General features: G+C 43.8%; 1 protein-coding gene across 2 annotated transcripts in view; it reads left to right on the top strand.

The window, feature by feature from the left end:
- Positions 1 to 13710, top strand: part of Dock8 (dedicator of cytokinesis 8) — a 197814-nt gene that overhangs the window by 92627 nt on the left and 91477 nt on the right. For both annotated transcript variants that reach the window (XM_027406492.2, XM_027406491.2), the window contains exons 13-14: positions 545 to 638; positions 2166 to 2328. In XM_027406492.2, coding sequence (XP_027262293.1) covers positions 545 to 638; positions 2166 to 2328 — 257 coding nt within the window. The remainder of the gene's footprint in view (positions 1 to 544; positions 639 to 2165; positions 2329 to 13710) is intronic.

Here is a 13710-nt window from a genome sequence, read left to right as displayed (position 1 = left end):
AGTTTGTTCAGCATTGTTTCTGGGACTAAACGGAGTTTCAGCCAGTTGACATTACAAGGCAGATGCCTGTGACCTTGGTTCCTCAAGGTCAGACAGCTGCCTAAGAAAGCTGTGGGAGCTCTGCCTCCAGCAATGCTGATGAGAGTTTGGCTTCCAAGAATGCTGGGCAGTGGTGGTTGAATTCGTTGATTTCAGAGTTGCCCGTCACATTGATTTCTATTACAGACTTATTAGAATAAAACAGATGAGCCAGGTATGGTGGCACTCAGGAAACTAAGACAGGAGGGTTGTGAATTGGAGGTCAGCTTTAGCTGCCTAGTGGGACCATACCTCAGGAAAGACAAAGGAATGAAGGAAGGAGGGAGGGAAGAAGGAAGAGAGGAAAGAGAGAGGAGGGAAGGGGAAATAAAGAAATAGAGAAGGAATGAGCAAAATAATAATTAAGGAAAATGACTTTGGTGGGGGGGAGGGGTGTCTTTGAAATAGCTGGCCCCAAGTCCAGGAATCAGCAGTCTTCCCACTAATCCTGAGCATCTCTTGGCAGGAGGGAGATCGCCTTAGTGATGAAGATTTGTTCAAGTTTTTAGCTGACTACAAGAGGTCTTCATCCTTACAGCGAAGAGTCAAATCCATCCCAGGTGTGCTTGGCTTCTCTTTGCCTCTTCATTCTGGTTTGCTTTTGTTGCTGTGCTATAACACTGATCAAAGGCAACTGAGGAGGAAAGGGCTTGTTTGGCTTACTCGTCACACTGTAGTACATCCTTGAGGGAAGCCAGGACAGGAGCTCAAGAGGATCCTGGAGTCAGGAACTGAAGTGGGGACCATGGAAGAATGCTGCTTACTGGCTTGCATCCAGGTTCTATTCCACTGCCTTCCTTCCACAGCTTATGCCCACCTGCCTAAGAGTGTTACCACCCTCGGTGGGGTGTGCTCTCACACACTAATTAGCAATCAAAAAAAAAAAAAAGTGTCCATAGGCCAATCCGATCGTGGCAGTTCTTCAGCTGAGGTTCCCACCTCCCAGGTGACTGTGTGTCTGTGTTAAGTTGTCAACAGAAGCTAACTATGACACTCTTGAACTGTGCCCAAACCATTTGTGATTGACATTTCTTGTTTAATACTTTAATTTTACATAACTGCCAAGGGCAATATAGATTTTTTATTTGAAGTTAAGAATCTAAATTGCTCTGCATTTTTGACAAATCTATTACTGTTTTCTCATTCACAAAGGATGCATTCTACATATAATATGCTTTAGACTTGGTCTATCAAATAATCTGGTAATAATCGAACAGATCACCAGACCTTTATCACACAAAATATTATATGAAAGTCTAGGATTTAAGGAAGAGAGCTGGATGCTTTGGCAGTTGAAGACACTTTCTTATCCTTGAGCAACAGCCCATAAGATATTTCTGTACCATCCTTGTGTGCCTGAGAACTCAACCCAAAGCCCACCAATTTTTACTGCTACCAATACCAGGAAGTTTGGGGGTGGTTGTTTGTTTGTTTATTTGTTTAACATCTATATCTGTGGTGTGGACCTTTTAGTCTGGTGGTTCTCAACATTCCTAATTCTATGACTGTTTAATACAGTTTTTCCTGTTATGGTGACCCCCACCATAAAATTATCTCATTGCTATATTATAACTATAATTTTGCTACTGTTATGAATTATAATCTATATCTGTTATACAAGATGTGATTGTCCCTAAAAAGGGTCTCAATTCACAGGTTGAGAACCACTGTTCTAGTCCATTCCTTCTCATTATATAATTCCCTACTTTTGTTTTATGAAATGTTAATCTCAAATGTTAGCATGACAGGCTTTCCCCTAGGCATAGGAAATTATCTGGGAACCCCCAAACACGTACACTCCCACAGCTTATTCTTATCCTCCTGGAAGAAACCCAACAAAGACGCCTTTAATCCCAGCACTCGGGAGGCAGAGGCAGGAGGATCTCTGTGAGTTCGAGACCAGCCTGGTCTACAAGAGCTAGTTCCAGGACAGGCTCGAAAGCCACAGAGAAACCCTGTCTCGAAAAACCAAAAAAAAAAAAGAAAGAAAGAAAGAAAGAAAGAAAGAAAAAGAAACCCAGCAAAGTAATCCTGGGTTCCTTCTTCCAGTAAAGACCCCACCCCACCCTCCCTGTGCCTTGCTCTAGGCTCACTTAGGCTGGAGGTATCCTCAGCTCCTGATGTGATGAACTGCTGCCTGACGCCTGAGATGCTGCCAGTCAAACCCTTTCCCGAGAACCGGACACGACCACACAAGGAGGTCTTGGAATTTCCCATAAGGGAAGTGTACGTCCCTCACACTGTGTACAGGTGAGAAATGTGGGCTCTTGTTTGGATAATACACTCCTCCAAACACAGCCTTTGCCTGCTTCCTGGGTTGGAGTGAAAACTAAATGTGATGGCTTGGAACTACAGAGGATTGTGAGGTCGCTTCTTAGAGATGCTTTGTCTGATTCTCTGCAGCAAGGATGCATTTTTGTCAGTCATAATTGTAACAGATTTTAGTAGATGTCTTCTCACCAGAAATGGAGAAAAAGAAAAACAGAAAGAAAACGAACCTATCACCCTGACTTCCTTCCATGCAGAAGGACTTTAAGGAAAAGAGGGACATGACTAAAATGTCATAATTTCCTAAGGGTTTTACACAGGTGTGGTGCCACATGCCTAGTCCCAACACTCAGAAAGTTAAGGCAGAAGGACTGTAAACCAGAAGCAAGCTTCAGGCTTCATGATGAGCCCCTGGCCAGTCTGGATTAAAGGCAGAACAACACCAAACAAAACACAGGTTTTCAGCTGAAAACTCAGCAATGTCTGGGAAACTTACTTTGGTGACAGAAGTAGTCCCCAGATGCTGCCCAATAATTTAGCATGTGGTCATTAGGCTAATGCAATAGAGGAAATAACAATTCCATCCTAATTTGTTTCAGTTAATTTAAGTGTCAGTTAATTTAAGTGACTACTACCAGACTGGATGACAAGGAGTGAGATACCGTAGGACTCAAGGCAAGGTTGCTCTGCTTTGCAAGGGATCTCATGCCCCTGACCCTTTTAGGGAACTTGACGGGGCATTTGACAGCACACATCTATCCAGAACATTGTTCCTCATGTGCTCTTGCTTATTTTGAGATGCCTTTTGCTTTTGAAATGGGGGGGGGGGGAGAATGCCGTATTAAGCATCTTTTCTCCACCGTCTGTGAATAACATTTTGTGGGGTTTGCATTTTCATATAAAATACCCAATCAAGTCTTACTGATCTCACAAAGTCACCCTTATCCCCATGTTGAGTTCCTTTGCCTCACTGCCTGTGATGCTTTCTTTCTTTGTTGCTGAGACGGAACACCAGACAAGAACAACTTAAGGAAGGGAGGAAGGTTGGGTCTTCTGATTCACGGTTTGAGGGGATACAGCCCATTTTAGGGGGAAGGCATGATGGATGGTATGTGTCTCAGTGGTGAAGGGGTGAACAACTGGGCATCCTCAGCACCTCCTCACAGCATGGCCAAGAGGAAAGCAGGCAGGAAGTCAGGGCTGGCTCCCAGTGATCCACTTCCTCTGGAGATATTCCACCCCCACAAATATCATAAAGCATCCCAAAACAGCACCATTTGCTGGGGACCTTGTGTTCAAACATGTGAGCTTGTGAGGGACATTTCACATTCAAACCACAGCCCTGCTCAGTAACTACTGTCATGATCATGTGTGCCCTTCCTTCATGTGTCTCTGGTTGTGTACACACACACACACACACACACACACACACACACACACACACACACCTGTACGTATTGATGCTGTTATGTTTCTATTCATTTGGACCTCACAGTCTATGAATTAGGTACTTTGGTTATTTTCTTTTCTCTTTTGAGAAATAATAATTAATACATGTTATTAACCTGATGCATTATGCCCAACTGCTCATTTTTCTTTTGAGTTAGTTGTGTTTTCATGAGTTTAACCAGCAGGAACTTCTGAACAATTTTTATTTTTTAAATATCAGTATTGATTTATGTAGAGCCATATTGGTTTGTTGTTGTATATTATTCATTTGTCTAGAGAGGCCATATTTTATTTATCCAATTCACTATCTGTGTTTTTCTTTACTTGCCTTTTGGTGTGTGTGTGTGTGTGTGTGTGTGTGTGTGTGTGTGTGTGTGATCCAGACGTCAACTTCAGGAGCTACCCACTTGGTTTATTGGATCAAGATCTCTCACTAGGACCTAGGCTCACAGATTAGTCTAGATTGTCTGCTCAATGGTTCTCCTGTTTCTGCCTTCCCAGTGTTGGGATCATGGTGCCATGCTTGGGGTTTCACCTGGTGGGGGAGTTATGTCAGGTCCAGGTCTTCGTGCTTGCTCGGCAAACACTTGGCCTTATGAGCTATGTCTATGAATGAGCTGTCTCCCCAGCCTGACATTTGTGGTTTTCTTTGTAAGTTAATTAAATTTAGTTTAGTGCATATGGGTGTCTTGCCTGCATGTGTGTCTGTACACCACATGCATGTCTGGTGCCCATGAAGGCCAGAAGAGGGCAGGTTTTCCAGACTAGAGTGACAGCAGGTTGGGAGCTGCCATATGGGTGCTGGGAATTGAACCTGAGTTGTCTGGAAGAGCAACCAGTGCTCTTAACCTCTGAGCTATCTCTCTAGCCTCAACATTTGTGTATTCTACTAGTCCTGCAAAGTGACAGATTTTTTTGTCTTGTCCCTCTGTGAATATATGTGAAATATGCCTGAAAGTGAAGTTACTGGGTTACAAGTAATAATATTTGTTTTTAGTTGCATTCACATTGCTACTCCCCCCCCCCACACACACACACAAAAAGGTTATCTCTTTTCCTAGCAGTATATGGGAACTCCTGTCTCTCCAGTTCTTCACCCACTCTTTCCTATGTAACATGCATGCATCTTACAGATTCGCTAAAGTGAGGCCTAGAAAGGACAGGTGACTAGTGCACTAAGTAAACAGTTACCATGAGAAATGCACTCAGGTGCCACACGCCACACAATAAGAAATGGAGCTCTTCCTTCTGGTGTTTGGGGGACACAGGTCCCCCAAGTCATCTTTTCTGAAGCAATTCCTCATTTTTTTTAAACACCAACTCAGCCTTGGGTCTCCCTCCTGGAAGAGCGAAGCATTTATAGACAGTCATTCTGTTCCCCACTCGCTGGAGGCAGATGAAGGCATGACCATGTTTGCTTACAGATGCTGTGGAAATCTTATCCTGTAATTGGAAGAGGAACCTTGTGGCATGGGAATAAACTCGCCCCAAATGAGTTCTATAGCTACCCAACTTCCCCCCAGCATTTAATCTCCTGCAAGAGTCGTTTACTGCAGACATTATCCCTTAATCACATCAGTGCAGGATTTGCAATACGTCTGTGCACTGAGCCGTTCAGAATGTGGGAATGAGAACAAGTCTAGGCTGGTACTCTGCACCCAGCATGGCATCCTGAGAAGCAGGCCTGCAAATGAGAAGCTGATCTTCTTTGGCTGTGCCTGACACCATAGGATGGTCAAGGCCACTCTGCTGGAACCAGATCTTCACTCTCAGAAGTGATAGAAGGCACTTCTTTTCAGTTTGGTGAAGGAGAGGCCTGTTCTTAGCTCTAAGATACTGTGTCTCCATAGCATGTTTATGGAAAGAAAGATGTAACAAACTTGTCTCAGAATCTTGCTACATGACAACTTAAGGGAATTTAGAAAACATTTTGTCTAAACTTCTTATGGTGTTAAATTTCAGTGTTTCCTCTCTGGTCCTCATGTGCTGAGAGCTTACATCTGGTCCACGAGCACGAGGAAGAGAATGTTAACTGCAATGGCATGGGCTTCTGAATCCTCAAAGCCCACTCCCAGTGACACACCTCCTCTGACAAGGCCACACCTCCTAATCCTTCCCAAACAGTTCTACCATCTGCAAACCAAACATTCAAACATATAAGCTTAGGGGAGACATTCTCATTCAAGTCACTACACCATCCAAGGAAATGAATGTGGACATCAATTCAAGGATAAAATCTTTTGGAACTTATTCTCAGGAATGTGATATAAGGCTTAACTTACAAATACTCTATATAGCTGTAACCTACAAAGAACAGATACATGTGGTGTGCCAAACAATGAATGCTTCCATTGACAAAGCCAGAAATTGGGGATGGATTAGTCATGTTCACTATGAAGGGAGCTATCACCATGGTCTAATGGCAGATGTCAGTCCTCAGCCTGACCCACCTCAGCCAGTCCTCCACCTCCTCAGGGAACACCTTTGTTGGCTGTGCCTCTGCAATGTCTTCGTCAAGCTCATTATGTGTTACCAGGGCCCATTCTTCCTGCATCCTGTGTGGACCCTGCCCCCAGGTCCCTCGACCCTATTCAAGTTGCTATGAAGAAACGTCCCAACCAAAACCCATCTTAACAGAACTGCTCAGGCTTCCCAGGCATTGGGTATGCATAAAATGAACACTTGCTCAGATGGCTGAGATCACTTTACAGGATGAGAAGTATCATTCCCAAAAGTGACTGGGTAGCCCACATCAGGGACCCTGGTCTTCTGAAACCCCATCCAACCTGCTCAGTACTGGCAGGAAGGATGGATTTAGTCCACAGTACCAATGTCCAACCTCTATGGAGGGACCGAGCTAGACAGGTATCCTTTGAGACTGACCCAGGCAAGCAGCTCTGAGAAGTCTCCAAGAGAATTACAGCAGTTCCAAAAGTGGAAAACTAAGGTTGACAAAAAAGACTATCCAAGTCTCAGTTTGTGTTCCTGTTTCCATGGCCAGGATTTTTTGTTTTTCTTTTTTTAAAGACTAGCTGTTTGCCTAAGAATGCATTGGAATTGACTCATAGCCTGTTTTTCCTGATGCCCAACAGCTGGCAATAGAGGTGCCAGCTGCCTTGTGGTGGGAGCAGAATAAACACAGTGTGAGTTGGGGCCCAGTCCCGGCAAGGCCTTCAAGGGCATCTTATCCGGTAGCTGCCATGGGGGTGTGTGCTGAGATCACAGGCGAAGCATTTGTAATGAGCTTGTTAACTCCATGCCGACCTTTTAACTAGTGATTACATTAAAGAAAGCCACATAAAGTGAATTTTCATCTCTCAGCCCAGCCTCCAAAGTCTTGTTTATCTAATTATCGGACTGCTTTGGAGGACTGTGCTTGCTGAGAACAAGGCTATCAGTCGGAACACAATTTCTTTGATGGATAATTAGCTGTTTCCAGGCCTCCTCCTATTCAGCCGAGTGTTCACAGACCAGAAAGTCTGATCTGGCCTAACAAGGAGGTGCCTTGCATATCCTGTGAAGTCTTAATGGATGCTGTGAGGGTTGCATGCTGGAGAAGAGAAAGGCTCAGGATAGATGTAAGGCTGAGTCCAAGTGATCATCAGGGTGCTAGGGTTTAATTAGTAGGATCCTTAGGAAACAAACCTAAAGTACTCTGAAGGAATTGGAACACTGGACATGTCCTTGAATGGGACTTGATTGTTTTCAATGAAATAGATTCCCAATTTAGTTATCATTGTTTCTAGAGTGAATCTCTTCACTGCTGGGTGTGGAGAAGTGTGGGCATGCCACACAGTGTCCAGTCTCATTCTGGAGGGCCCTACTCAGGAGCCCCAGGAGCTGTCCTTTGCTAAAAAGTGGTTTTACCCTCTGAATCTACCCTCAGTTAGGTTCTCCACTCTACAGAGTCATCCAAAGGTCTGTCATGACTTAGATAGGCATGCCCTGTCATCTGCTTGATTTGGGAAGCAATCCCAGCATGCACCTAGATTGTAGTCAGGTGTGTCTGTCTGTTAGAAGGCTCTAGCCCAACAGCTCGACTTTCACATGAGGATGGTGGTTTTCATGCTGTGAAGCCTCCCTTGTCTGTGTGCTCACCCTGGCACAATTACCAAGTGCTCTTGGTAGTTTATAAAAAGTTTGGATCTTTTCTATTTAACTCTCCTTAAAAAGAATGCTTTACTTAAATCTCTATCAAAGGCACTTCCATTCTTCATTGTTCCATTAGTTGTTTGAGTTTTACTTATTAAGAAACAGGTAACCACTTCCAAAGTTTCCAAATATTAAGGATACTAAAGACAGAGAGAAAATTCTGCATTATACTCCTGACTTCCATCCCCATAGTTCCTCTCTTTGGAAATAGGTTGTCTATGTGTGTAAAACGATCCACAAACTAGTGCTTGCAGTGCCTGCTAAAACAAAGGAACGGGCTTCTATATGTATATATTTGCCAAGGAAACAACAGCAAACCAAACAGATGAAAAGAGGGTATGCTTTATATCTCAGACCTCTTGGACCATTGGAGGCAGCCATTTTCATGCAGACGGGAAATGCATGTATATGCATTTATCCTGTCACACATTAACGAGCATAATCCTCACACCCCACCCCTCCCTACCCCCACCTGCTCCTCCTGAGCAGCTGGGTGTGTGGAGCACTTTTTGTGAATGCACAGAATCTCTTGCTTTTTCAGAGCTGCCCTTTTGTGTGCATTCTCCTGACTTAGTTACTCTTGCGCTAATGAGCCGTTTGCTCTATGGTTATGTTATAATGGAATATCTTAACATATATCGATTCATGCATGTCTATTTATTGGACAGTTTCCTGCTTTTCATCCTTTGAAGAAGTGTTTGGAGAACTCTGCCTTAAGAGAGGAAGCCCCAGCATTTGTTTTACTAGTCTTAGCAAGCAGTGACCAGAACTTTATGAACAAACCATTTACCTTGGGTGAGCAGCAGGCAAATGAAGCCATTTGAAATAGCCAAGAAATGGAAACAAAATGATTCCTGGCTCTAGAACCAACTCAGGCTTAGTTGTAAATCAGTCATACAGAGCCCACATCCTGGTGAGTTGCTCCCAAGCACAACAATCTTCTCTTTTCTAAGAATGGAAAAAATTCAGAAGAGAGCCAATGACCTAAGGTTACTCACAGCCTTGACTGTTATTTTAGTCCTCGGCTATGGTTTTAGTACACCATCCAGCCACTTGAGGGCACAATACACTCACTTCTGGACTCTTCCGGCAAGCAGCTGCCGTTTTCATTAGAAAATCTTTCATCAATACAAGACCACGCAAAAGTAAGCACTATCCGAGTGCCCCCAAGAGATTGTTGTTGCTTTTCTGTTTTGTTTTGTTTTTGCAAAAGGATTTATTCTCACCTCCAGCTCTGCCTCCTTTCAGCCTTTAGCACTTTGTTTGGAAAGTATAGTGGGAGGGGTCAAGGTATGCATCCAATGACACACAGTGGAGTCCCCTTTGGGGCAGTGGTCCACGGTACAAACTTACATTTCTACAAACCCTGCCTGGTATAGGAAACTGAACTATAGGGAATGTGAAGGTGAAGCAGTGATGAGCCATATGTAAAGAGGTGCTGTGTGCATAGTCATTGGTTCTATAGTCCATGGCTCCCAACATTCTCCTTATTTTAGGCTCATCTAAGTCTGCCATGCTTTGGAGTTGCTGCTCCTGAATGACTGTTCTAACTAAAAGTCTTGCTATTTAATGGTGACAAATGCTATTTTTACCCCCCATAGATCCTATTTATAGAATCCAGCAGGAGGTTCACAATACACCCTCTTTCCATATAACTTAAGGTTGAAGCTGCAGATATGGAGAAGTGATTAAATGGAGGCAATCCAGGCTTGTATTTCACTGTGATGAGTGGTTGGTCTAGACTAGAGGGCACACCCTAATATCCAGGAGCCCATCTTTCTTTGGTTTCTGTGTTTTTGTTGGCTTTTGTCATCGTTGTTTCCAGACAGGGTCTTACTAGTCTGCTCAGGCTGGCTCCAGACTTATGGGCTCAAGTGAGCCTCCTGCCTCTGCGTCCCCGGTAAATGGGGTTACAATGTGCACCTTCTTTTGTCTAAAAACTGGTTTTCAACAGGGCTAATCCTCCTCCGATGGATGGATTAGCCTTCAGGACTATTCTCTCTTACTTCTTTTGCTGATATGGGAGGGGGAAAGGAGCCTTTTATCTTTAAGTGTTTTCATCCTTAGTTTCAACTTTCCCATCTACCTTCCTGAGGCCCCCCAAAATCATCATTCATCCACCCTTCTCCTTAGAGCAGAGGCGTTTAACAGCTCTCCATTAATGGATGCCCGTGGTTTCAGGTCTCAGACTGCCTGCCCTTGGCTCCTCACAGCATGAATTGGGGCAAAATGTGAGCTGCTGTGTCATGGTTTTCCAAGGGGAAGAGTAGATGTGGGTGGGAGGGGCAGCTAAACACCACAGTGGAAAACCCACATACACGGAACCGCAGTGCGGGGAGGCCTGAGTTTTGACAGTGTACATAATATCTTTTTAGTTTTAGTTTTCTCTTATTTTGGGTGATGGAGAGGAAAGTCACGGCCTGCTGCTGCTTACTGTACACTCTACCATGGAGCTACAGACCCAGACCCAGTGTAAGAAACCATGGCTAACTGACTAGATGTATCTTTTTTAAGTTAAAAAAAATTCATTTTCCCACTAGCTTAAAGTACCAGGGAGATTATAAAACTACAAGAGATGAGCCAATCTTACCTCCTTTACTTTATGGGGTTTTTTTTCTTGCTTAGAAACTTTCAAAATGTGAGTTCAGATCTATGCAACGTTTCATGGCATTATAAATAGTATGATGGTTTAATAAAGGACAAAATCAGAGGACCTCAACTTAATGACTCATTGAGTTTTGAAGGATTTCCACACTGAGGCTAATAATTATGTTTAGTTGTGAGAAACTCCCAAGGCACATTTCTCATCTTTTCTTCAAACTTTAAACTAAGGCTGGGCTGAGGAGTGTAGGGGTGGGGCGGAGCTGGAGTGGTAGCTCAGTGGTGAGCGCACTTGCTATCAGGCATGAGGACCTGAATTCAAATCCCAGTACCTGTGCCAAAAAGCCAGGCATAGCCAGGTAGACAACTGTAACCTCAGGGTGGGGGTGGGGCTCAGGGGAGAGACGGGAGACACTGTCTCAGAGGAATATGGTGGAAAGGACGTCCACATTCTTCTCTAGCCTCAGCATATATGCATACAACACACACACACACACACACACACACACACACACACACACACACACACTGAGCCAACTGAGACAACACACAAAACTGAGCCGACAATTCCTTTTGTACCATGAAAGCGGTGACATAGGCCCCCTATTAACTCATCAGATTTCAGTTTTCTAAGTTGCTGAAATCAGTTCACCCATGGGAGGTGGATCAGCAAGGTTGCTAAAGCTCTTCCTCCTCCTCATCCTCTTTCTCTTCCTATTAGTGTCTATTTGTTGCATACTAGTAACCAGTTTCACAATGCCATATTTTCAAGTGTATCATTATAATGTAACCATGTTCATTCCCCATTGCCTTTTCCTGACCCTTCCCTTCGCGCACACAGGTGTGTTCATTCCATAAGAAAACAGCATGAAATACTTTTGCTCCTGTGTATGACTTACTTCACTTAACAGAAGGAGCTCCAGTTACACATCATAAGCTCCATCCACGGTGAGAAGCTGTTAGCTATTCTTGCCTGAGTTCTGAGTCCCTTCATCCCACATATCAGGACTTCCTTCCCATTTTTGTCTTTCACTAAAGTCCTTTATGGGTTTGCACTTGACCTAACATAAAACACTAAACAAAAATAAGCACTAGGAATGATGACGAGCCCATGCTCACAGGATACAGTAAGTGCTCTGTGTTTATGTAGCTGTGTCTGAACCTTGTGATTTGAAAGCGTGTCAGAGGTAGATTATAGGGATGGTGTCTTAGTTACTGATCCATTGCTGCGATGAAACACAATGACCAAGGTAACTTTTAAAAGAAAGCATTTCATTAGGAACCTGCTTGCAGTTTCAGAGGGTTAGTTCATGGCCATCATGGCAGATAGCATGCAGACAGGCAGGCATGAGGCTAGTGCAGTAGCTGAGAGCTTCCATTCTGACCCACAGACAAGAGAAAGAGACTAGGCCTGGTTGGGCTTTTGAAACCTCAAGCCCAGCCTTAGTGACAACCTCCTCCAACAAGGCCACACCTCCTAATACTTCCTAAACAGTCCACCAACTGGGAACCAAACATTCAAATATATGAGCCTCAGGGCCATTCTCACTTGAAACCACTACAGATTGATAGGAAAAATGGAGGAAGAGAAATCACTCTTGGCCTGGCCAAAGTTGATACACAAAAATTTTTAAAGGTTTTTGTCAACTTCTCAAACAGTGAGCTATAGATTTGACTTTGAACTTTCTAGCAGTAAAGCCTAAATATGAGGGTGGTGGGGGATCACAGTCAACCACTGGGCTTCATATGTCTGCAGATTAAAAGCAAACCAATTCTCTTGGGCCAGTGCGTCTTGAAGTTGACTATGTAGGGCACGGTGCCTGCAGGGCTGGCTCCCAGGTGAAGTTGGTGTTGGTTGCCTCCTGTTCCTCTCTGGTCCACAGGCAATGACAGAGTTGTGAAGCGAAGCACTTATAAGTGTATGTTTGCAATGCATACTTCCACTTTAAAAAATACAGACACATTAGGTTTGCCGGTTTTCTGAGTAATTCCACAACACAGGAAATACTGAGCTCTGAAAGCAGGGCCTAACGACACTTGCCTGTAATCCTCCTGGCACTCAGAAGAGTGACACAGAAAGACCGGGAAGTTCAAGACCAATGAGCGCTACCTAAAACAACTGTCAAAACTTAAAACCAGTATGAAGCTCTGAGATTTCCAATTTTAATCTGTTCTTTGTGTATTTAAAACCCTAACCCTAACGCTTCTATCCGACACTGAGGGGCAGCACCTGTGCATAGTAAATGTGAAATTATGTCAGCTACTCCTATTACATCTCAGACAGATTTTCTGGAAGTGAAGTATGAATGGCAAACCAAAATCACCTCCTCGGCTATTTGCCTTGCTTAAATAATGTATCTGGATTGCCACTTTCTTTTGAATGCTTGCATAAAAGCCATCAGCTAACCGCAGAGGCTGACGTTAGTAGACATTGGAGCTTTGCTCTGCAGAATCAGTCCTGCCCTCTGGCTGCTGAAGAGCTGAAGGGCACCCGCTTTTCTCTTTGCAAGCAGAGCCTCTCTTAGGTACAATGGACTCACCTGCATTTCCACCGCAGCAAATGGCTCCTGGAGTCTTCAGCTTTGCCTCTGCCAAGAAGGCTTCATAGGGGAATTTTTAAAACACAGCTAAAGTGTTTGAAATGGCCACAGTGCTGCTCTGAGGAAGCAGAGAGCTTTTCTATGTGAGGCCATTGTGGTGTCACACTGGGAGGATCCAGGACTAGTCATCTGCTTTAATGCAGACTGTATCACTAGTTTGTTATTAAATCAACACGTATGTCTGGGTAGGAGCGAAGAACACAGAAGAAAATTATTTCTTCTTTTTTACCTTAAGAAATGTATTTACTCTCAGTAGACAAAGGCCAAAACACCGAGAATGTTAGTGTTCTCTTGACAAGGGTGAGGGATTATGTGGGGTTGAAGGGGTCTGCTAGTTGTTTCCTAGAGGGATTTTTGTGTTTTGTTTTAATTATTTTATTTGCCTATTAGTTTATTAACTTCCAAAGTAGCAGACTTCCTTATAGTGTTTTCATACATAGACTTAGCTGAGTTTTTGTTTTAGCTATTTTCATACATAGTTTTACTTCTCCATCTCCTGGCTCCCCACTCCACCTTTAAATACACATGTTCTGTTACCCAGCCATCTCCAAGGGTTCCCTTT

The sequence above is a fragment of the Cricetulus griseus genome, chromosome 3 (assembly GCF_003668045.3).
Source record: "Cricetulus griseus strain 17A/GY chromosome 3, alternate assembly CriGri-PICRH-1.0, whole genome shotgun sequence".
In the NCBI taxonomy this organism is placed as follows: Eukaryota; Metazoa; Chordata; class Mammalia; order Rodentia; family Cricetidae; genus Cricetulus; species Cricetulus griseus.
This window is presented reverse-complemented; position numbering and strand designations above follow the sequence as displayed.